This window comes from Dipodomys spectabilis, unplaced genomic scaffold (assembly GCF_019054845.1).
Source record: "Dipodomys spectabilis isolate Male_0828 unplaced genomic scaffold, ASM1905484v1 ptg000496l, whole genome shotgun sequence".
In the NCBI taxonomy this organism is placed as follows: Eukaryota; Metazoa; Chordata; class Mammalia; order Rodentia; family Heteromyidae; genus Dipodomys; species Dipodomys spectabilis.
In genome coordinates, this window is record NW_024871173.1 from 109,428 (window position 1) to 134,108 (window position 24,681).

At 50.4% G+C, this 24,681-nt stretch overlaps 1 protein-coding gene across 2 annotated transcripts; it reads left to right on the plus strand.

The window, feature by feature from the left end:
* Nucleotides 1-411: 411 nt before the first annotated feature.
* Nucleotides 412-5,727, plus strand: LOC122098939 (protein RoBo-1-like). Of its 2 annotated transcripts, XM_042669493.1 has the most exons (7): nucleotides 412-589; nucleotides 1,085-1,289; nucleotides 1,716-1,805; nucleotides 2,004-2,111; nucleotides 3,166-3,309; nucleotides 4,609-4,740; nucleotides 5,475-5,727. In XM_042669493.1, the coding sequence occupies exons 3-7, from the start codon at nucleotides 1,733-1,735 to the stop codon at nucleotides 5,675-5,677; spliced, it is 660 nt and encodes a 219-aa protein (XP_042525427.1). In that variant the 5' UTR covers nucleotides 412-589; nucleotides 1,085-1,289; nucleotides 1,716-1,732; the 3' UTR covers nucleotides 5,678-5,727. The 2 variants fall into 2 exon arrangements, with proteins under 2 accessions (XP_042525427.1, XP_042525426.1); XM_042669492.1 differs by lacking the exon at nucleotides 1,085-1,289 and having other exon boundaries at nucleotides 413-589.
* Nucleotides 5,728-24,681: the final 18,954 nt, after the last annotated feature.

A 24,681-nucleotide genomic window follows, 5' to 3' on the forward strand; every position in this document is an offset into this window, starting at 1 on the left:
GTGACGGGCCAGCACGTCCCCCGCAGCTCCCTAGCACAGCCAGCTCAGCGTGCTTGTCTCTGAGTGGAGATTTCACCATGCTTTAGCGACCATGCTCTCATCATTATTGTCAGAGAAGATCCAGGAGACGAGAGGGAAGAGTAGAGACTGAGACCTCAGTCCGTTGGACCTGACTTTCCTCATGGCTGCAGACAGGCCCGAGGAACGAGGCCCAGAGTGGGAGATGGATACATGGGCGCAGGGCGGGGGAAGCGCGCCGGGATCTAAGGATAGAAAAAAGGAAGTTATTAGTTGTGAAATAACACATGCAGCTACCGCATTCTCACCGGGGAGATGTGTACTTTCATTAGGGGCGGGGTGAGCCTCTTCCAGGAACTGGCTCTGCAGGCGTGGGGCTGGGAGGGCAGCCCTGGGGATGAGGAGCAGGCAGTGAGGGCCGGCAGGGCCATGTGACTGGCCCTATAAAAGTAGGAGAAAGCGGGGCTGCAGAGGAGAGGCTGCCTTCGCTGCTGCCGTCCGCATTTCCCCTCGTTTCTTGGCTTCTCCACCCGGAGGCTGTCCCTGCAGAAGAACATCAGAAGGACCGTTGGTGAGCATGTTCATTGTGGGGTGGGGACGCCGGAGTGGAGGACAACTTCAGAATGGATAGATCCATGCGCTCAGCCAAGACACCTTCCTAAGCACATAGAACATTCTCTATGAGAATGGTTTCTAGCTGCTGGTAGCTTACACAGGTTCTCCAAACTACTCAGGAGGCTCAAATCTGGAAGGTTATTGCTTGAAAATAGCTAGTCAGAAGAGTCCATGAGACTCCTACCTCCAATAAAAACAACGGCAACAACAAAACCCAGCAAAAAGCCCACCTGGCACCTTGAATCAAATGGTTGAGCAGCAGCAGAGTAAGCAAGCTGAGTAAGCTCCAGGCCATTTGTCTCAGCTGTGGAGGTCTGATGTGGGGCTCTAACACCTCCTTTACCCATACAAGGAAGGGCCCCTGCTGTGTGAAAAGCCTTGAGAGAAAGCTGTTTTTTTCCTGAATGTCTTGGTGATGGAAATAGCACTTTCATTTTGTGTCCCCCCAAAGAGGCCCGTCCGGCACAGATCCAGGAGTTGATCGCTTTTCCCTTGCAAGTGAGTGACTGGGTGACAGCACAGTTGTGTTTTGGAAGGCTTAGAGCTCAGCCTGTGGGACCCTGGGTCCGGAGGGGACCCCGACTGGCTGCAGAGCTGATGGAGGGCTGACGCATGCCCTGAAAATCCCGGCTGCGCCGCATTTTATCCTGTGCCAGGTAAAGACGCACGGTGCGTGGCTGACAGAGTCCCTGTAGGTACTTATTTTCGTGAGGAAATCCCTGATTTTTTGTCATCTCCTTCTTGGAACGTGCCCCCTTTCTATTTTCCTGTACCTCCCTTACGTGTTCCCAGGTCCAATCTGAACCAATAAATGTGGAAGTTGAGGAAAAACAGTGTCTGTTAGTTAAACTTACTCCTTGCCCCGTGGTGGTATCTGGAACATTAATTATCCAATAGACAGCGGTCTGCGTGATGGCGGTGTGGTCATCTTCACGACCACCCCGTCTGCGTGATGGTGGCGAGGTCATCTTCACGACCACCCCGTCAGCATGATAGCGGGGAGGTCATCTTCACGACCACCCCGTCTGCGGCTGCGTCCGGCAGAGCCCCACAGTGCTGACCACTTTGGCCCCTCCTTGCAGACTCTCACCGAGCGGCCATGCCCCGGCTCTCCGTGCCCCGGAGCCTCCTCCGCGTCTGCGTCCTGGCCATCTGTGTGTTCAGCACTGTGGGTAAGAGTACATAAACAACACCTTTCTTCCAACGTGCTGGGGGGGGCAGGGAAGGCCCCGGGGTGGAGTGGTCAGTCCCTGGAGGACAGGGCCTTGTGGAGCCCGTCTCCACGCATGTCTCCTGTACTGGAAACCACTACAGTGCCTGACAGCTTCCTTTCCTGAGTTGGTTTCGAGCAATGCGCGTCCTTGTTGTAGAGACGTTCACCTGTGAAGACTGCCTGCTGGACACGTGCACCCAGGAACCAAAGACCTGTGAAAGCACCGATGGCTGCTTCACCAACATGCAGTTCTGGAACAAGTCTGGTGAGTCACCACAGACATCAGCCACACGGCCACGCTGGCCACGTTGCAGGCGCCCTGGGGGGCGGGGGGGCGGGGGAACGGGAGGGCGGGAGAACGGGGGGGGGGGGACAGGGGTGGGGGAAGGGGGGAATGCGGGGCGGGGGGCGGGGGGGCGGGGGGAACGGGAGGGCGGGAGAACGGGGGGGGGAACAGGGGGTGGGGGAAGGGGGGAATGCGGGGCGGGGGGCGGAGGGGCGGGGGAACGGGGAGGGCGGGAGAACGGGGGGGGGAACAGGGGGTGGGGGAAGGGGGGAATGCGGGGCGGGGGGCGGAGGGGCGGGGGAACGGGAGGGCGGGAGAACGGGGGGGGAACAGGGGGTGGGGGAAGGGGGGAATGCGGGGCGGGGGGCGGAGGGGCGGGGGAACGGGAGGGCGGGAGAACGGGGGGGGGGAACAGGGGGTGGGGGAAGGGGGGAATGCGGGGTGGGGGAATGGGGGGGGCGGGGGAACGGGGGGGGGAACGGGGGGCGGAGGCTCACTCCTTCTAGCACATTCTGCCTCACAGTAAGCCCTGGCCAGCAGGAGGTGGGCAGGCGGGGTGGATGGAGGGGTAGATGGAGGGGTGGATGGAGGGGTGGATAGAGGGGTGGATGGAGGGGTGGATGGAGGGGTAGATGGAGGTGGTGAATGGAGGGGTGGATGGAGGGGTGGATGGAGGAATGGATGGAGGGGTGGATGGAGGGGTGGATGGAGGGGTGGATGGAGGGGTAGATGGAGGGGTGGATGGAGGGATGGATGGAGGTGGTGGATGGAGGTGGTGGGTGGAGGGGTGGATGGAGGGGTGGATGGAGGGGTGGATGGAGGAATGGATGGAGGGGTGGATGGAGGGGTGGATGGAGGTGGTGGATGGAGGGGTAGATAGAGGTGGTGGATGGAGGGGTGGATGGAGGTGGTGGGTGGAGGGGTGGATGGAGGGGTGGATGGAGGGGTAGATGGAGGGGTGGATGGAGGGGTGGATGGAGGGGTGGATCCTTGAAGGGTGACTTAGGGAGGGCCACCCCGCCCCTTTCTGCAGGGACTGCGTTTGTACAGTACAAGCAGAAGGGCTGTGTGCCTGGCTGCGTGCCGCTGTCTTTCTCCGCCACACTCGGGGAGCAGAGGACATTTGAGTACAAGCACCAATGCTGCCAAGCTGACAGATGCAACCAGAACTTTCCGGGTAAGTGCCAACTTCACTGTGTCTCCCTTCGCTCCTGTCTCTGTCCTGTGGCTTTTTTTCTCTAACTTGTGAGTGCCTGACTAGAACCTATTTCTACTGCAGAGATGCCGGGGTTTTCCTGCTAATTGCTTCTACTTTCACTGTCTGCTGGAAGGACCAAGGTTGGACATAAATAAGCGTCTCTCCTGTTTGGGAGACTGCCTGACAGCTGAGTGGCAGGGCTGGTTCTCGGGGTTTTCTCTAATAGTGGGTGTATATAGAGACTAAGTGTAGAGTGAAAGGCTTTGATTTGGCCAGGGGCCAGTGGCTCGTGCCTGTAATTCTAGCTACTTAGGCATCTCTAACCACTGAGAATTGTGGTTTGAAATTAGCCTGGGGAAGAAAAGTCTGTGAGACTCTTGGCTCCAATTAGTCCCCCAAAAGCTGGAAGTAGCGCTATGGTTCAAGTGGAAAGAGTGTCAGCCTGGCTGGAAAAGCTAGGGGTCACCCTGGCCTGCATTCAAAGCCCATTTTACAAACAAAGAAACAAATGCTTTGCTTTGCATCCCGTTGGCATCTTCTTCCTCCATATAATTTCTCACACTGGTTTTTTTGGGGGGTATTTTTTTGGTGGGGGGATTGGCACTGGTCCTGTACTTGAACTCAGGGCCTGGACACTGTCCTTGAGCTTTTCTGCTCAAGGCTAGTGTTCTACCTCTTGAGCCACAGCGCCACTTATGGCTTTTTGGTGGTTCATTGGAGACAAGAGTCTCACAGACTTTCCCACTCAGGCTGGCTTTGAACTGTGATCCTCACATCTCAGCCTCCCGAGTAGCTGGGATGATGGTGGGCTGCCGGGGTCTGTCAAGGTGCCTTTGAGGCCTAGAGGTTTGCTCTTTGAAACTTCTGCCTCCTAGCAGATGTGCCCGCTGGCTACTGGTTTTCCTTTGTTGAGGCCGGTCTCGCCACGTTTCCGGGCCGGTCTTACACTGCTAGGCTTAAGTAACCTTAAGGCCCCATTCACCTCCTCGAGAGGCCAGGACTGCAGGTGTGAGCCCTGAACACATTTTAGAGCATTCCTTTCGATCAGAAGTGACCCTTTCCGCATTGTGTAGATAGCTTTCTTCCGCAAAGGTGAAGAGGGTCATTGATACAAGGGACAGAACCGCTGGATTTCTTTACGGCCCTTTTGCCCACCGATGCCATCACGGCTGTAAATTCTTGGGAGGAATCAGGACCCAGAGTGGAGGTGGGTAGTCATATTCCCAGCTATTTTTTGTGCCTAGGCCTCAGGATGAAAACTGACCTCTCTTCATTCAGTGTTTCAGAAGTCCTCAGTCACCAATGGAGTTGAATGTCCTGCCTGCTACTCCGAGAAAGAGTCTTCCTGCGTCCCGGCTCCTCTGAAATGCACAGGGACAGAGAAAAGCTGTGTGGAGGTCACTGGCACAGGTACCAGTGTTTTTTCCCAAGCATTGAGGTTCATCTTCTGAAAGGGTAGATCTAGGGCATGAGCCATCTGGTGGATAACGAACTAGTTACGTCAAAACTCCACCGCGTCCACCACCAGTCATTGGCCCCTCAGCACCTGTAGGTGTGAGCGTGGGCCCCGCGTGGAGGGGCGGCTGGCCCGTGGTGTCTGTGGCTGCTGACTGCTGTCAGCTGTCAGCTGAGGCTGTGGCTGGTAATCTGAGGCTGGCCCGGGAGGGAACTTGGTCCGGAGTTGGGATGCCTGGACACGTGGGATGTCACGTAAGATTCAGAAGGGGAATGAAGCCACTGATGAGGACACAGTCTTTCACTCCAAATTACATGGGCAGCGTAGAGTTTTCACAGTATTACTCCCCGCGGCCTTTGGAAGAAGGGGCCTTATCTTGAAAGGGAACGCTATACTATTTTCGACTGGTTTCCCCAAACAACGCAAATCTAAGGAAGAAGACGGGTATACCACACAAGAGTTTTAGCCAGACTCCAGAGCTTCTGCCTCCGTCAGCCAAAGCTCTCCTCCCGAACACAGAGGCCCCAGGCTCAGTCCCTCCGTAAGGTCTCTCCTCTACCAGAGAGAAAATGGCGACCGTCTCTTCCTGAGCCGGAGGTGCTCTGACCACAGGAAGTGACGTGAGCCCGGGAGAGCAGCAGGCGCAGAGACTCACTCCTGAGGCTTTTCTCTTTTTTTTTTTTGGCAGGAACCAAAGATGGTCAGACTTTCTTGGTATTTTTTGGAAAGGGCTGTGCAACTGAATCTGCCTGCAACCTGGAGGACGTCACTGTAATAGGGTCAACACAAATACGCACCTCCTGTTCCAGGGCTGTGGACGCAAGCCCCCAACAGGCGTCCACCATCTCCTCAGTCCTGGCTGGTATCTTCCTGCTGAAGCTCTTGCTTTAATTGTTCAGGCATTGGCATGATCCCATAATCCTACAGACCTGGACGTGTTGTAATTCTTGGGAGAGAATTAAAAGCAAACAAACCTGAAACTTATATAAGTCTGTATGGAGTTGCTTATTTATTTTACTTTAGGTTAAAAGAAATCCTTATTCATTCTCTAGGAGCTTCTTTTTCCTGCCCTATTGTACATCTTAAGAGTCTGAGAGGTATCTGTAAGAATCTCCGGGATTCAATTCCCATTAGAACCCACATCTGCAGGCACAAATCCCAGAGCACATCTCTTTTCTGATATTCTTCATTGCTGCTTCTAATCCTTACTCCCACGGCTAAGAAAATGTTTCTCCATGAGCAATTCAAGGCCCGGGGAGGCTTTTACCAGTTTGTTGAAGTTGCAGGTGCATGGGATCTATGTCCCCTATCTCAGACTCAGGAGTGTGGGCTTCTTGCTCTGTACACTGGATACAGACAGAGGTTTTCTGTGAAGGTAGCTTTAAATACTAAGATTAAAGGATGAAAATACATAGGCCAAGATCCCAGAAAGCTGTGGCCACCATGGCAGGGTTGGGAAGCACTCAGGCACCACCATACTTCACAGGAGTCTTTATGGTGTTGACTCCGCAGGTAACTCCGATCAAATGGCCGCCTTGATTCTCCCATATTCAGTTACACCAAAGGGGGCCCTAGAATGTGTTTTCCAAATGAGGGGTTGTAAGATCAGGATGTGTCTCTATTCACATCAGGCCCTGCTGTAATTGTGCTAGTGGGTTTCCTTTTCCCTTCTTGGCCCAAGCCATACCGTATCTCAGAGCTCTCTTTGCTGTTCTTTGTGGGCTAAGGGAAGCATTCTTCCCCAGGTCTCCTTGGAACCATCAAACAACCATCTCGTATGCTCTCTCCACACCTGTGGATGGTGGACCTGTGCTCCAGGGCACACGGAGTCTCCGTATGGCAGAAAACAATCATCTATAAGTTGCTATTTGAAGGAAACCCAAAATAAAATAGTCATACCAAAAGAATGCTGAAGGTGTGAGCCATGTGCAGGTGGAAAGCAGCCTCTTGCTGCGTTGGTCTGCCGAAACGTGAGGCTTGGCGTTGCACCAATCAGCTGTTTTAGCACGTCCATTTCAACGGAGACATGCGAGCAGAGACCAGTCAAAAGGGTTTGATCATCCTTGGCGAATCCTGAAGTCCCAAAGGAGACCCTAAAAGTATGATGATACCCTAAAACGATCACAGCACCCTGAATTGATTTCTATCCTTTGCCTGAAAGCGGGATTTCTAAAGAGGGAGGGCTAACTGCACTTTGTGTGTGTGTGTGTGCGTGCGTGCACACATGCGTGCGTGTGTGTGTGCATGTGTGTGTGTGCGTGCTGTCCTGGGGCCTGAACCTAGGTGCTGTCCCCAAGCTTGAGCCACATCTCCACTTCCAACTTTTTGGTGGCTACTTGGAGGTAAGAATCTCGCAAACTTTTCTGCGTAGGCTGGCTTCAAACCATGATCCGCAGATCTCAGCCTCCCGGGCAGCTAGAGTGCATGTGCCTGGCTTCCCAGCAGCCTCTGAGATGGCGGGTTGGGGGTGCCTCTCTGGAGCTTCCTGGGAGGAATGGCTGCTGGTCACCCAGCAGCAAATAATGCTAATAATCTCTGCTCTGCTGCAGGCTGCTGGTCATCCAAGTGTTCCCTAAAATGCATGGACACAAACGGCTAAGTCCCTTCTGTGTTTGCTCCTAGTGTGTGAAATATGATTTCTGTTCCAAATGTGCAGTCATTATGACTCGTGGAAAACTTCATTTTCAAGGTGAATCCACATATCTATTTAGCAATAACACAACTAAGCTTCTCTCTCTTTTTTTCATAAAATTAGTTCATATTTTTTGTACTGTGTATTGGTAAGAAAATGTAAGTTACCACTTACCATGACACAACCAATATATTTAACCGAGTTTTTTTACTCTGACAGATGTGAAAGAGTAGAAAGTATTTAGGCCATGAACTTGGCTTGGGGAATCATGAACTGGCATTTCTTTATAAATTTGGAAGCCCTTCCAGAAAAAAAAAAAAAATAGTCATTTGTTCAGAATTACATTGCCTAAGTCATTTATAGCACTCTCTATCATTAGAGACCTCTGGCCCCTGAGTGTGACTGTTGGGGCGTTTAATTGAAGGCCTTTCCATGTGATGCAAAACTACCATTTCAGTCTTTTCCTCCCAGCTACACCGTTACTGTATTTTAACAAATAGCCAAAAATTAGAATCACCTGTGTTGTGCAGTTAGCGACAGAAACAAGGAACACAGTGGTGGTGCTAGCACCCTGACTGACGCCGAGGCCGGATCCTGAATTCCTGGCAGGGACCTGGGGTGGCTTCCCCCCTCCCCCCCCCCCCCAGCAGAGCAGGCCGGCTCGGAGTCAGGGCCTTCCACCATTCCCAGCAGAGCAGGCCGGCTTGGAGTCAGGGCCTCCCCAGCTCCCAGCAGAGCAGGCCGGCTTGGAGTCAGGGCCTCCCCCGCTCCCAGCAGAGCAGGCCGGCTTGGAGTCAGGGCCTCCCCCGCTCCCAGCAGAGCAGGCCGGCTTGGAGTCAGGGCCTCCCCCGCTCCCAGCAGAGCAGGCCGGCTTGGAGTCAGCGCCTTCCCGCCCCCCCTCCCGGCGCACTCTCCCAGCCAGCCTGGGCTGCCACTCGCTTCCTCCTCTCTCTGCTGTCGGCGGCAGCTGCTGCGCTGTGACCTCTGCCTGACTCTCCAGCCCCGCGTCTAAAACCTTCACATTTCCCTGATCCAGTTCACCACCTCCCACTTCTACCACGTGGCCAAAGCAATGGCCTCGTGCGCTTCTGCGTGTCCATGTGCTCACACGGACTTCGATGACTTGAAAGACAAGGACCTGACTTTACCCTGACCCGCCTTTGCGGAGCGGAGCACACACAAGGAGTAAATAAAGGGGCAACTGACTAAACCCGTGGACTGTAAACAAAGAAAGCAACTTCCTTTATAACCGGAAACAGCCGGGCCTTTGTTGGGGCTAATGAAGTAGCTTCTCCAGGACAAGGAGGAGGAGGAAGCCGGCCGGGGGGTGCCGGGGGCTGGCCGCGCTTCTGACGGCTGACTTGCACACGGTGCTCCCATTGGTGACTGGAAGACCCATGTAAGAAGTTACTCTCCCACTGCAGAGGCCGGTGGGTATGCACTTCTTCATTTCAACGATGATGTTGCTGTTATTACCTGCAAGAAGCCATACGGTAAGACTTCCATGCTCCTCCTCCTCCTCCTCCTCCTTTATATTCCCCCTTTTCTCTGGCCTGTCGTAGGACATAAGTTAGCTATCCTCTTCAGTGACCTGCCCAACACTGATATCTCTAGCACAGGCAATGGGCTAGAATGTTTTCCTCCACACATGGGGCCTTCGAATACTTAAATTTCCTTATAATCTGTGTCAGTCAAATATTGGTATGCCTTCTAAGCATTATTAAAAGAACGTGTTTCTAACCCAAATTACTATTTGGGGAATCTAGCATACGCTTTAGAGATACTTTATGCCAATAGATACCAGAAATTGAAATACTTTGAGCATCTTGTATGCTATCGATACTCAAGAAGCTGGTGTATCTGTAATTCAGTCATGTACTTGGAATAAAAAGACATAAATCTATTCCTCCCTTATTCTTGGTCTTGGTTGTCTATTAAGAAATAGCAACGGCCATAGAAAGCTAGCATTTGGCCATGGTTGGGTTTTTGTTGTTGGTTTTTGGGGGTTTTTTTTTGCATTTTAAAGCGCCTTCATGTATGTTCTTTTACATGGCAGATAGTCTTTGCTCTCAATAATTTAATCTTTCCACCTTTGGATACCATCTTTCACTGCTATTCTAAAGCAAAACCAAATCATTATGTTTCATAAATGATAGCAGGCAGAAATGTAAGACTTCAGGAGATTAAGCAATGTGGCTAAGCCCCGCCATCACCTTCCTGATGATACACTTCCCGGAGACGGGGAGACAGGTCCCCAACGTCAGCAGGAGAGATGGGCGTGGTGAAAACAATGCTGGGAGCAGCCCCGCCCCCACAGGACAGCCCACCCCGGCCATGAGTCCTCCTACGTTCCTAAGCCCTGCTAACTTGTGTCTTTGTTTTACAAGTTTACGCTGACTTTTTTCAAAGCACAGTATGTTACTCTTTATGATCTTTCTGAAGCCTATTCATGGCCTCTCCCCAAAACTTTTACTTTGAAATTTTAAAATCCAGAGCAAAAAGACCCTCCCTCCTACACAGAAATGGCTTTCAGAGGCCAAAGTCTCAGTCTGCCGAGACAGCATCTTTGAAGTCTGCCAATCAATGCACGTATGCATTCAGAAGTGAATGACAGGAGAAAGGAAAGGGGGCATGTCTCCAAGGGCAATGCACCTCCAGGTCACCATGCCTAAGAGGTTTGGGCCAAAGCAGGCTTCTCCAGAACCTTAACACACATCTGCCCTCTACATCTTGGTGGCTGCAGAACACCACGTTTAGAGCAGTACCTGTGTTTACGATGCCAAAGAATTCAACACACTTTATTTTATCTGCAGCACACCATCTGAGCTCCACATCACATTTCTTCCCCTGCACAGCCAGGCACGTTGGGCACCTGAAGCCACTGGAGCTGAATTCGTCAACGACCTTTTCCTCCAGGTCACTCAGTCTGAGCTCCCAGGAGACTGTCAAAAAACAAAACCGGTTAAAAAAAGGGGGAAACCTAAATAAACAATTTAACTATGTTAAAAACCCAAAATGTTTCTCCTACTAACAAAAGGGGGAAACCTAAATAAACAATTTAACTATGTTAAAAACCCAAAATGTTTCTCCTACTAACAACTCTAATAAAATATAATAAAAATAAAACATCACTTAGACTTGTTTACAGTCACACACACACACACACACACACACACACACACACACACACACACACGCACGCACACACACACACACACCACACACACACACACACACCACACACACACACACACCCACACACCCACACACACACCACACACACACACACACACACACACACACACGCACACACACACACACACGCACACGCACACGCGCACACACACACACACACACACACACACACACCCCTCAGAAAGTGGGCTCTGTCCTCAGAACAGTCTAGAAACAGACCATCTCATCCACCTACTCCCCACCCTGGCAGCCCTCATAGAACTGTTTCCAGTAGTCTTGAAATTTCAACTCAGAGTTCAAACTTGCTAGACGGGTGCGCCACTACTTGAGCCAGGCACTTTATTTAGTGATTTTTTTTTCCTGATTGAGTCTAGCTTGCATTTTTCCCCTTGGAGCCATCCAATTTCAGACTCATAAGTAGCTGGAACGGCAGGCCTAAGAAACTGCACCCAGCCTCATGTAGCAATTTCTAACTCCTTCAGGCCCAGTGTTCCCGGGCCTCACCTTGCCTGAGCACCAAGAACCCTGCAACTTCTCTTCCTTTTCTTTTCTTTTTTCCTTTTCCTTCCTTCTTTTCTTTTTCTCTTCTCTCTGTCTCCTCTCCTTTCCTCCCTCCCTCCCTTTCTTTGTCCCTTCTTTCTTTCTTCCTTCATGTTGAGTGCCTGTACTAGGGCTTGAAGTCAGGGCCTGGGCACCGTCTCTGAGCCTTTATGTTCAAGGCCAGATCTACACCACTTTGGGCCACAGCTCTACTTCTGACTTCTTAATGGTCGATTGGAGATACGAGTCTCACAGATTTCCTGCCTGGGCTGGCTTTAGACTCCAATCCTCAGATCTCAGCCTCCTGAGTAGTTAAGAGCTACGGGTGTGAGCCACTGACACCGGACCCTGCAGGCCCCTGTTCAAGTAGACCAAGGCCTCTCAGCAGGGCAGGGAGCGGGGAGTGGGGGCTTCAGGACCAGTTCTTACTCGCGATCAGGATGCGCTTCATAGGAAAGCAGAGCAAGTCTGTGTGGGAGAGCAGGACAGAACCCCCAGGGCTGCCGTGTCCTGGCATGGAATACTTAGTTAAAACTATGAGAGAAGTCGAGGGTAAACTGCCCAGCTAGAGGATACAAACTATTTTAACTTTTTTTCAGTTTAATGAATAGTTTTGGGATATTGTGCTATATCACCCTGGACCCTGCAAAGGTGAGGATAACCAGGTCTCTATCCTAGGCAGGTGGGCTGGGGTGGCGCTGAGTGAAGACAGGAAGAGCAGGAGCCTGAAGTGAAGGCTGAGATGCCGGATGACCAGCAGACCAAGGACCGCAGGTCCTGCAAGCACGGCGGTGCTCTGAGATCCACGGCGAACCGTGCCTGGCCTTCCTAGAATATTATATGATGAAGCCCAGTCCCAAGTAATTTAAAATCATGGAGAGACAAAAAGGAAATTATAAAAACTCTAACTGTAGCCACTTGGGAGGCTGAGATCTGAGGATAAAGGTTCGAAGCCTTGAGAAACACGCACAGGACGCTTATGTCTAATTAACCAGAGGTAAGCAGGACATGCAGGTGTGGCTCAAGAGGTAACACCTCAGCTGTGCGTGAAAAAGCCAAGTAAGTTCATGAGGCCCCAAGTTCAAGCCCCGCACCAAAACAAAACCTGCAGAAAAATAATCTTAACATTAATACCTAAAAAGACCTTAAAAGAACAAAAGAAAACTAACCAACAACACAATAATACAGACACTTTCTACTTCTCAGAAATATGTTTCACATTCTTCCTTGGTGAGCTCTTCACGCCAAACTATTTTGAAGTTCTTCCAGAGTTGTGTTTAAATTCAAATTAATTAACATCAAGTGTAAGTAAAGTCAGTCACACCAAATGCACACACCTGTGTTGTTGCAGACAGCTAGTAGCAGCTTCAATTAAACGATTGTGGAATGGAATTCTTAATGAAAATCAAAGCTCTTGTCTTCTCTACTTTGGGCTTTTGTTTCTGTGAAAATCTTAATAACCTCAGTTAATGTCACTCCTCCCAGCTATTCATAGTGATCCTGAATTGTTGGATTTTCCCCATCTTTCTGTGAACATTAAGGCAGAGGTGGAATTTAATAGGAAATTTTGCTTACTTTTCTTATTAAAGTTCTAAACTGGCTCATGAGCAATTCTGACTGGTACCTGGTAATGGGGAGCAGCGTGGTGGCTGGCGAGACATTCCCAATTCCAGAGAAACATGAGGACAAGGAAAGGCAGTGGCTCAGTTACTGGGAAAGCGAGCATTCAGGGAAGTGTGGCCTATAGAATTTGCAGATGGCAGGATGATCTGATAAGCCAAATCCTGCCAGACAAGAAAATGGTGACAGGGACTACAAAAAAAAATCCTGACTTAACCCACGGTCAGTCTCTATTTTAAAAAAAAAAAAAAAATCCTGACTTAACCCACGGTCAGTCTCTATTTAAAAAAAAAAAAAAAAAATCCTGACTTAACCCACGGTCAGTCTCTATTTAAAAAAAAAAAAAAAATCCTGACTCAACCCACGGTCAGTCTCTGTAAAAAAAAAAAAATCCTGACTCAACCCACGGTCAGTCTCTGTAAAATAAAAAATTCCTGACTCAACCCACGGTCAGTCTCTGTAAGGAGGAAAACGGCTCGAGATGGCTGGACGGCTAGACAGGCTGACCTGTTGTCTTCCCCCAGCATGCCCGTGCCGTGTGCTCTTTCTCTACCATTCTTTTCTAATGAACTTTCCTATCACCTTCACGATGTTAAAATCTTGCCTGAATTTTTCTTGCCAGAAGATGCCCTAACCTCTCGGGAAGATATCTGGTTCATTGATGGGAATTCAGGAGTTGTGTTTGTCTGTTGTGCACTTATTCAAAGGTACAACATGAGCGATGGGCAGGAGCTGTCAGAGCCACTGGATTCGAGGACCGGCTCAGGGACATGGGGTGGACAAGAGCCTGGCAGCAGTGATTGTGAACTGAAGGACCCCGTCCGCTGCACCCGGAGAACAACCGGGGTGGATAGACGCTATCCGCAGAGAAGCCCTGTTCGAGATCAGGGAAGAAGCAGAAGTAACTAGAACAAAGCTAATGATCTATTTTATAATAGTGAATATTTTACTTATTCACTCATTTCTCCAACACAAGTCAGCTCTAGAGAAAAAACAAAAACAGGAAACAGCAAACCATTCTGCCGCTGTTGCCTGGTGCTGGGCTTGGGTCTCGGGCCGGGCGTTCCGGCTCACCTTTTCCTTTTTTTTTTCATTAAGGTGTTCTCCAGGCTGGTTTCAAACTTTGATCCTCCTGCCAACCTCCTGTGGACTACGTGTGTGGCAACCAAATGGTCAAAATGCCAGAATGCCTTTTTTGTCGTTGTTCTTGTTCTAGTCCTGGGGTTTGAACTCAGGGCCTGTGTGCCGTCCCTTAGCTTTGTCTCTCAAAACTGGTGCTCTCTCACCAGACCCACAGCTCCAGCTCACGGAGCTGCTCTGCATGAGGTGCAGACCTCACAAGGCAAGGCACACGTCAGAGCTACCTGAGCTCCTAATTCCTCACATGTCCCAGGAAGAAATCAAAGAGTAAGCTCTCTAAAAAGGAGCTGTTGGGCTCGACGGCTGGCCTGGACTTGACACTGGGACTCTGTCTCCAGCACTGGTGAACAGACCAAAGCATTTTGAGGGCACAGGCCATGTCTACTAGTTCACTAAGGGGTCATGAGGAGTCCAGGGCCCAAAAGGGACGGTGACACTCGAGTCAGTATTGAAGAAGAAATAGAGACAAGGCAGGAGCCAGGGGGACGGCATCCCATCCGCTCACCTGTGAAGAAGGGCACAAAAGCCAGGCTACAAGCCAAGAGCAGGCTGCCTGGAGCCGCAGGAGGCATGGCGGGCTGGGCTGCTCCTTCTCTCTGTCGAAGAGAAGACAAAGTCAGCCAAATCCACCACAAGAAACACCTCGAGGCTCCCCACGGGCACTCTGCGAGGGAGCACCTGCAGTGGACAGTCCACAGTGGACAGTCTGCAGTGGACAGCCTGAAGTGCATGGTGTGCAGTGGACAGCTGCAGTGAACAATCCACAGTGCAGTCTACAGTGGACAGTCTGCTCTGGACAGTCTGCAGTGAGCAGTCTGCAGTGGGCAATCTGCAGTGGGCAGTCTGCAGTGGGCAGTCTGCAGTGGGCAGTCTGCAGTGGGCAGTCTGCACTGGACAGTCTGCAGTGGGCAGTCTGCACTGGGCAGCCTGCACTGGGCAGCCTGCAGTGGGCAGTCTGCAGTGGGCAGCCTGCAGTGGGCAGTCTGCAGTGGACACTCTGCAGTGGGCAGTCTGCAGTGGACACTCTGCAGTGGACAGTCTGCAGTGGGCAGTCTGCTCTGGGCAGTCTGCAGTGGGCAGTCTGCAGTGGATAGTCTACAGTGGACAGTCTGCAGTGGGCAGTCTGCAGTGGACAGTCTGCAGTGGGCAGTCTGCAGTGGAAAGTCTGCAGTGGACACTCTGCAGTGGGCAGTCTGCAGTGGACACTCTGCAGTGGGCAGTCTGCAGTGGGCAGCCTGCAGTGGATAGTCTGCAGTGGGCAGTCTGCAGTGGACACTCTGCAGTGGGCAGTCTGCAGTGGACAGTCTGCAGTGGGCAGTCTGCAGTGGGCAGCCTGCAGTGGACACTCTGCAGTGGACAGTCTACAGTGGGCAGCCTGCAGTGGACACTCTGCAGTGGGCAGTCTGCAGTGGGCAGCCTGCAGTGGACACTCTGCAGTGGGCAGTCTGCAGTGGACACTCTGCAGTGGGCAGTCTGCAGTGGACACTCTGCAGTGGACACTCTGCAGTGGGCACTCTGCAGTGGACACTCTGCAGTGGACACTCTGCAGTGGGCAGTCTGCAGTGGACACTCTGCAGTGGGCAGTCTGCAGTGGACACTCTGCAGTGGACACTCTGCAGTGGGCACTCTGCAGTGGACACTCTGCAGTGGACACTCTGCAGTGGGCAGTCTGCAGTGGACACTCTGCAGTGGGCAGTCTGCAGTGGACACTCTGCAGTGGGCAGTCTGCAGTGGACACTCTGCTCTGGGCAGTCTGCTCTGGGCAGTCTGCAGTGGACAGTCTGCAGTGGGCAGCCTGCAATGGGCAGTCTGCAGTGGATACTCTGCAGTGGGCAGTCTGCAGTGGGCAGCCTGCAGTGGACACTCTGCAGTGGACAGTCTACAGTGGGCAGCCTGCAGTGGACACTCTGCAGTGGGCAGTCTGCAGTGGGCAGCCTGCAGTGGACACTCTGCAGTGGGCACTCTGCAGTGGGCAGTCTGCAGTGGACACTCTGCAGTGAGCAGTCTGCAGTGGGCAGTCTGCAGTGGACACTCTGCAGTGGGCAGTCTGCAGTGGGCACTCTGCAGTGGGCAGTCTGCAGTGGGCACTCTGCAGTGGACACTCTGCAGTGGACACTGCAGTGGGCAGTCTGCAGTGGACACTCTGCAGTGGGCAGTCTGCAGTGGGCACTCTGCAGTGGGCAGTCTGCAGTGGGCAGTCTGCAGTGGGCAGTCTGCAGTGGACACTCTGCAGTGGGCAGTCTGCAGTGGGCAGTCTGCAGTGGACACTCTGCAGTGGACACTCTGCAGTGGGCAGTCTGCAGTGGGCAGCCTGCAGTGGACACTCTGCAGTGGGCACTCTGCAGTGGGCAGTCTGCAGTGGACACTCTGCAGTGAGCAGTCTGCAGTGGGCAGTCTGCAGTGGACACTCTGCAGTGGGCAGTCTGCAGTGGGCACTCTGCAGTGGGCAGTCTGCAGTGGGCACTCTGCAGTGGGCAGTCTGCAGTGGGCACTCTGCAGTGGACACTCTGCAGTGGACACTGCAGTGGGCAGTCTGCAGTGGGCACTCTGCAGTGGGCAGTCTGCAGTGGACACTCTGCAGTGAGCAGTCTGCAGTGGGCAGTCTGCAGTGGACACTCTGCAGTGGACAGTCTGCAGTGGGCAGCCTGCAGTGGACACTCTGCAGTGGTCAGTCTGCAGTGGGCACTCTGCAGTGGACACTCTGCAGTGGGCAGCCTGCAGTGGGCACTCTGCAGTGGACACTCTGCAGTGGGCAGCCCCTCGCTGCTGCCCTCGGAGGGCCGTGCCTCCCGCTGGGCCTCGGGCTCCGAGACTCAGTCCGGGCTCGTCGGGAGTCTGGCTCACCCGCGCCTTTGCAGGAGAGCTGCCGCGGGCGTGCGGGAGGAGCAGCCTGCAGAGGAGTCCACGACCTGGGGCGGCGGTGCAGGTGCGGCAGCCAGGTCGGGTGTGAACCCGGAACCGGAACCGGCCTTGCGGGTCTCCGAGGCAGTAATTCCCCGGGAGGCCGTACTTCCTGGGGCAGCCAGCAGTAGGCACTGCGCAAGCGCATTGGGAGGGGCGGGCCCAGCAGCGCTAACTCCCCTCAGGCTCTTCGGGCCTAGCCAATCAGATCTCAGAGCGCCGAGAGGCTGTTTTCTGCGCAAGCGCAGTGTGGGGGGGGGGGCTGCAGCACTATATCCTCTTCCGGGCCTCCGGGAGGCTTGGCCAATCAGATCTCAGAGCGCCGAGCGGCTGTTCCCGCCCTTGCGGCCCGCCAGGGCGTGCAGGCGGGGTCGGTGGAGCGTCCTTTTGAGGTGGTCAGCATCTAGCTGTGTGAGGAGCGAGGCGGCGGTGGGGGGAGCCTGGCCTCCGATGGCGCGGGCGCGGCTGGCGGCCAGGCCTGGGTCCTGGGCAGCCTCGAACCGCGGCTGGCGGCGCGCTCCGCGTCCTAGGAGGGCGCGGGCCCGGTGCGTGTGCAGCCGCGGCCCCACCTCGTCCCCTGTCCCCGGATCCCCGGGACGCGGCCTCCGCCGCCCCCGCCCCGCACCGCGGTGCGCCTCGCGGGCCGCCGCCGCGGGCTTTGCATGCCTGAGCCACGATCTGCCGTGTGAGCATGGCCGCCGCCGCGGGCTTTGCATGCCTGAGCCACGATCTGCCGTGTGAGCCTGGCCGCCGCCGCGGGCTTTGCATGCCTGAGCCACGATCTGCCGTGTGAGCATGGCTGCCGTGTGAGCATGGCCGCCGCCGCGGGCTTTGCATGCCTGAGCCACGATCTGCCGTGTGAGCATGGCTGCCGTGTGAGCATGGCTGCCGTGTGAGCATGGCCGCCGCCGCGGGCTTTGCATGCCTGAGCCACGATCTGCCGTGTGAGCATGGCTGCCGTGTGAGCATGGCCGCCGCCGCGGGCTTTGCATGCCTGAGCCACGATCTGCTGTGTGAGCATGGCCGCCGCCGCGGGCTTTGCATGCCTGAGCCACGATCTGCCGTGTGAGCCTGGCCGCCGCCGCGGGCTTTGCATGCCTGAGCCACGATCTGCCGTGTGAGCATGGCTGCCGTGTGAGCATGGCCGCCGCCGCGGGCTTTGCATGCCTGAGCCACGATCTGCCGTGTGAGCATGGCCGCCGCCGCGGGCTTTGCATGCCTGAGCCACGATCTGCCGTGTGAGCATGGCCGCCGTGTGAGCATGGCCGCCGCGGGCTTTGCATGCCTGAGCCACGGTCTGCCGTGTGAGCATGGCCGCCGCCGCGGGCTTTGCATGCCTGAGCCACGATCTGCTGTGTGAGCATGGCCGCCGCCGCGGGCTTTGCATGCCTGAGCCACGGTCTGCTGTGTGAGCCTGGCCAGTGTCCAGCCATTCACCAGTGGACGGACCCGGGGATTGGGGCCATTTGGGGCCATTGAAAATGATACTGCTGTGAGCAGTCTGTGTTTGTTTGAACAAAACACAGGGTTCTTTTCAGTGCTTTGGGGGCATATACACAGGAAATGAATTGGTTACCTCAGTCCACAGAACTGACGTTCTTTTTAAGCTGTACATTTCTAGAACAAATACTACCATGGAGTTGATCATTCAGAATTGATCCTACACTAGTCTTTTTAAAAAGACATAATAACTGCCCAGGTAGATGATTTGATGTTAACTCAGCAACTGTTTATCTATTATGAGTATCTATAATGTGCTGGGGATGATCTAAAAACAGGATGCAGCTGTGGAAAACAAAACAAAAACCCAACTCCTTCACTAGATAGATCTTGCTTTATTGGGCACACATAGGAATCTACAAAGATAGACAAGCTTTGATTTGTCTCACGGACCATCAAGTCTATCCACAAAACCAGTGGAAGATTTTTATGGTAAGGAGGCAGTGTGAAGTCAACAGAAAGCTTTTTGATGAAGTTAAATAGGCAGCTTTCTAACGGCGCTTTAACCTCAGGAAAGCTCTTGGAGGCAATGCTTGGGAGTTTTGTCACTCTGTCCTCCTCATTCTTCCCTGTCCCTCCTCCATCTTCTCAGGTAGGCAAGCATATTTTCTTCTGTGCCTGAGGTCTGTCCTTAAGCCATTCTTGAAATTTAACTTTGCATTTTTTTAGTTTATTGTGACATGTCCTATAATGGAGAGAGCTATATTAACCATGTCACTTGGCAAATGCTGTCTCATGATTCAGTTTTTACATCTTTCAATTTCCTTGATTTAAGGTCCTATTAAAAGAGAAACACTGTCTCTATTACCAATTGTATAAAGTAGAAATGTGGCATATACTTCCTTTTCTCTTTTTTTTTTCCTTTCCTTCTTTTATCTTTTTGTTGATTCTAGGGTTTGACCTCTGGGCCATGTAGTTAGTTAGCTTGCTTACTCAGCTGGTGCTTTACGACTTGAGCCAATAGTTATTTAGAGATAGATTCTTGTAAAGGTCCATTTCCTGGATGGTGAGCAGACCCTCCCACCCCCAGTACCTGCATTACCTAGGCAACTGGTACACCTGGAAGAGGTCACGTCTGCATCCAATGAGGTCACGTCTGAATCTGATGTGGCCACACCTTTCTCCCACTTGGTCCCACCTCTTACCCGGTTCCACTTCCCTTTACCGGGATACACCTTTCCCGCCCCTACCCTATGTAAGGCCTAACACAGGGCCAGACACTCCCTTTTGGCAGCCGTGTGGAGTGCCAACCTTGCATGTCCCAGCAGGTCTAAATAAACCTACCCCTTACCTGAATACCACCTGCATGGTGCTATTCTTACTCACTACCTCTTTTTAAAAACCTAACAATTCTCATGGACATTTTTTTGGAGGTGGAGTCTCATGGAGAATTTGGAGATTGATTCTCAATCAATGATCCTCTGATCTTAGCCTCCATAGAAGCTAAGATTATAAAGTGTGAGTCACTGGTGTTTGGCTATGATGTGTACTTTGTTAAGTGAGTGTCAGGTCTTATTGGAGCCTGCAGTTTTTTTCCTGTATAGAAACTGGATTGTCACAGCTACCATTCTTCTTTTAGCCCCTGTGATACACTTGGAAGTATACTTTCCTGATGTGTTTGATCTATTTCCCAGCAAGTTTTTTCCTGGTATTTCAGCTATGTGGGCAACATGGTGATTGCAGGCGTGAGCCACTGGCACCTGGCTATTGTATTTCTATTTTTTTTAATATAATATTATTATTGCTAAGGTGTTGTACAGAGGAGTTACCACTTCACAATTTGAGTAATACATTTCTCTTTGGGGCAATGTTGCCCTTTCCTTTGCTTTCCCCCGTTTCTTCTGTATTTCTATTCTTAATACTATAAATTTGTTATTTATACTAATAAGTGAAATAATATTAAATGATCACTCAATCACTAGTTAATAAAACTCAAACTGTCAGGCTGACTACATACATTTTACTATTACAATCTACCAGAAGAGGTACTTTTTTCCTCTATTTAGTCCCTGGGGAATCACAGAGCAATTATAGGTTATTTTTATGCTCCCAGTACTTGCAACAGCAGAGACAATTATTTTTGTTTATTCATATGAAGTCATCCTCCAGACTTTGAATTAGTGGCGAGGAGAAGCAAGTCCCAGAAGGGACTTCGCAGAAGTGGTTCAGGATGCACCTCTAGAGAACTCCACTTGGCACTTCCTTCCCCCGGATCCTGCCAGAACCCACCTGGTAGCAGCTCTGAACCGTAGGTGTGGTGTCTGGGCTCACAGCCCCAAACTCCAGCTCATTAGTGCCTGCTAATGAGCACGCTGTTGAGTTACTTGAGTGTATTTCCAAGCCCCACCTCTACCAGGGACCTGGGGGAGACCTAGGAAGAAGTCCCAGGCACTCGGATCATCTTCACAATTACATGCCAACGTCTCAACATCTGGAGGGATGCTCCAGTGATCTTAAAAAGTTCCTCCCCTCATCCTCCACAGAAACAGCCATCTTGCCACTGGAGGCCTTTGTGTTCCACCGCCTCCTTCTTGAGTAGATTGTTGTATCTCATGGATGCTCGATTACACTTCCCCCTTTGTGTCACCTTTCCCTTGTTGAGCCCCTCCTTTACCTCAGACAAGTGCTCGATGCAGCTGGCATATATGAAATCATTCATTTAAATTTAAAAATTGTATTTTAAGGTATATATATATATATATCAACTATATATATGCACCATTTTCTTTGTCTGTTGATGGACACTTAGGTTGACTCTATTTCTTGTCTATGGTACTACAATAAGCATAGGGATGTAGGTATCTCTTTGATATATTGATTCATTTCATTTAGAGTTTTTCCCAAGTGAAGTTTTCTCTTTAAGGGATTCCTACTTTTTTTTTTATTAGACAGGTGATGTACAGAGTTACATAAGTCAGGAAGAATGAGTGAGGATTTCTGGACTATACGGTAGTTTTTTGGCAGTTGAACTTGTACAGTTTCCAGTCATTTCATTACCAATATACATCCTTACCAACAGTGTACAAGAATTATCTTCACGCCACATCCTCACTAGCCCCTTGATCTCTCATTGTCTTGGTCATTACCACTTTAGGATGTGTGAGATAGTGGTTTTATTTGCCTTTCTTTGATGATTAATAATGTGTTGGGCATTGTATCCGATTTTGAGAAATGTCTGTCAGGTCCCGTGTCCATTTTATAATCAGATTGTTTTCTTTCTAGTGAGTTGTTTCAGCTCACTATATATTTGGAACATTAATGCCTCGTCAGAAATACGGCTTGGAATATTCTCTCCCAGTATGGAGACTGTCCCTTCACTACGGTTTATGTTCAGAAGTTGTTTGTTTAATGGAATATCATTTTTCAAAAGAACACATACCAACAGACACTGGATTCACCCAGACATGTTCAGTTTCACTTACAAGGAAAATGAAAATAAAAACTGTATGATAAAGTGATGGTTTAAAATGGTAAAGATGGGGCTGGGAAGGTGGCTCAGTGGTAGAGTGCTTGCCTTGCATGCCTGAGGCCCTGGGTTCAATTCCTCAGCACCACATAAGCAAAAAGAAAAAAGCCGGAAGTGGTGCTGTGGCTCAAGTGGTAGAGCGCTAGTCTTGAGTTGAAGAGCTGAGGGACAGCGCCCAGGCCCAGAGCTCAGGCCCCACGACCAGACCCCCCCCAAAAAATAGTAAAGATAACAATTGCTGATTAGGGTAAGAGAAAAAGTAGACTATTATAGACATTATGGAAAACACAATTGAAGTTCTTCAACTAGTTAAAAATAGGGCTATCGCCATGGCTGAGTAAAGTCCAACTTCTTTTCACTCTCAAAAGAAACGTTAAGACCAAGCAACATCTGCACATCCACATTTATTGCAGCAGTATTCAAAAGAACCAAGAAGTTGTCCCGCTGATGAATAGCTCTCAGGTAACACTGTAATCTGTGCACTCCTTTCAGCATGAGCTGCCCTCTGCCCCGGCCTCACGCTTCCTAGTCTCGTTTTCATGTGTGTAAATTAAAAACTATATTTCTCCATTATTTCTCTCTTTATTCATCCATCCCCTCCCCCACTCAACCCTCACTCCCTGTCTTTCTACTTCCTGGTATTCATTTTGTTACACTTCCTGTCCATTGGTCAAAGGGCTTACACCATGGAAATCAACCTCTGCATAGATGAGACTTCAGTTCGAATGTATATATGCATAGTATCATATATATATATATATGTATATCTAATATTAAGTGTTTTAGGTCTAACTTTCACCTATGAAATAAAACATTTGCCTTTTGTCTCTCTGAGTCTAACTTCATTTAATATTTTTTTCTAGGTTCACCTATATCCCTGTTAATGATGTATTATTCTTCCTTATGGATAAAATTACATTGTAGGGTATCTTGGCTGTTTCCATAATTTGTCTATGGAAAATGCTGGAATGAACACAGGTGTGCAAGTGCCTTTTTGCATTCCAACTTGGAATCTTTTAAATAAATGCCTAACAGTGGTATCATGAGATCCCAGGCAGTTCTATTTTTAGTGTTTTGAGGAATTTCCCTACTGACTAGTGGTTGCATTAATTCCCATCGACAATGTATTAGGTTTCCTTTTTCTTTGCAGTCTCTCCAGTATTTGTTGTTTTATTCTTGATGATGACCATTACAACAAGAATAAGATGTAACCTTAATGTAGTTTCCATGTATATCTCCTCTATGGCCAAGGGTGTGAACCATTTCCTCCTGTGTTGATTGGAAATTTGAACCTCTTCTGAGAATTTTCTGTTTAGTTCCTTTACCCAGTTACTGATTCTTCAAGCATTTATATTTTTCAACTCCTTGTATATTCTGGTACTTAGATTCTTGCAAAAGGCCTTCTGCCATTCTGTAGACTCTCTTTTGTTTTTTGGTTTTTTTTGGGGGGGGGGGGCCTGGTCGTGGGGCCTGAACTCTGGGCCTGGGCACTGTCCCTCAGCGCTTCAGCTCAAGGCTAGCGCTCTACCACTTGAGCCACAGTGCCACTTCTGGCTTTTTTCTTTTTGCTTATGTGGTGCTGAGGAATTGAACTCAGGGCCTCAGGCATGCAAGGCAAGCACTCTACCTCTGAGCCACTTTCCCAGCCCTGTAGACTGTCTTTTTAGCATAGTGACTGTATCTTTACTCATCAAAAGCCTTTTAGCTTGATACAGTCCATTTGTCTTTTTTTTTTTTTTTTTTTTTTTGTCGTGAGCCTTGAACTCTGGGCCTGGGAGCTGTCCCTCAGCTTTTCAGCTCAAGGCTAGTGCTCTACCACTTGAGCCACAGCACCGCTTCCAGTTTTCTGGTGGTTTATTGGAGATAAGCGTTTCACGGACTTTCCTGCCCGGGCTGGCTTTGAACTGTGATCCTCCTGAGTAGCTAGGATGACAGGCGTGAGCCACCGGCGCCCGACCCATTTGTCTTCTATTAGCTGAGCCATTGAAATTGTTTTTAAAAACTGTCTAGTCCAATAAGTTCCAATGTTTCCCCTTATCTTCCTGTAGTAGTTCAGGGTTTCAGGTCTTATTCTGAAGTTTTTGATCCACTTTTGAGTTGACATTCGACAAAGTGAGAGACAGGATCCACTTTCAGTCTTCAACAAATAGATGTCCAATTTTCCCAATATGATTTATTGAAGAAACTATCTTTTTTTTCCTAACATACATAGCTCTAGGTGAGTATGTTTATTTCTGGGTTTTCCACTCTGTTCTATTGATCTTCATGTCTGTTTTGTGCCAATACCAACCTGTTTTTGTTACTGTGGCTCTGCAGTATAAAGTCAGGAATTTTCATATCTCCAGCACTGGTATTTTTGCTCATGATTATTTTGGCTATGTGGGCCATTGGTGCTTTTGGATTGATTTCTCAGTTTCTATGAAGAGTTTTGATTTCTCAGTTTCTGTGAAGAGTGACATTGGTATTTTGGTGAGCACGGCACCGAATTTGTGCATCACCATTGGCAGCTGGGCCATTTTCACTATGTTAATTCTAAAAATCCATGAGAGGTCTTGAGACTTCCTGGTGTCTTCTTCAATTTAGTCTTTACAGAGTTATAGTTTTCGTTATAGAGGTCCTTCATCTTATTCTGCTAATTTGCTGAAGGTGTTTATGTTTTAAGAATTATCAGGTGCTTTATTATTTTTTCATTGTGAAAATACCGTACAAAGGGGTTACAATTACATGGTCATCAGGCCCGTTAGATATAGGATCATTTCACCTGTGATCATGGACGGTTTGACTTCTTTCTCTCCTGTTTGGATCTGGTTTCCTTCTTCCTCTTGCCTTATTGCTCTGACTAGGAATTCCATGACTATTCCGAATAACAGTGAAGAGAGTGGACATCCTTGATTTATTCCC

What these genes read in the sequence shown, in the direction of transcription:
- LOC122098939 (XM_042669493.1), top strand. Translation starts at nt 1,733, where the DNA reads ATGCCCCGGCTCTCCGTGCCCCGGAGCCTCCTCCGCGTCTGCGTCCTG. An exon ending in CTGTGTGTTCAGCACTGTGG is followed by an intron (nt 1,806 to 2,003) that starts GTAAGAGTACAT and finishes TCCTTGTTGTAG; the next exon opens with AGACGTTCACCTGTGAAGAC. An exon ending in GCAGTTCTGGAACAAGTCTG is followed by an intron (nt 2,112 to 3,165) that starts GTGAGTCACCAC and finishes CCCTTTCTGCAG; the next exon opens with GGACTGCGTTTGTACAGTAC.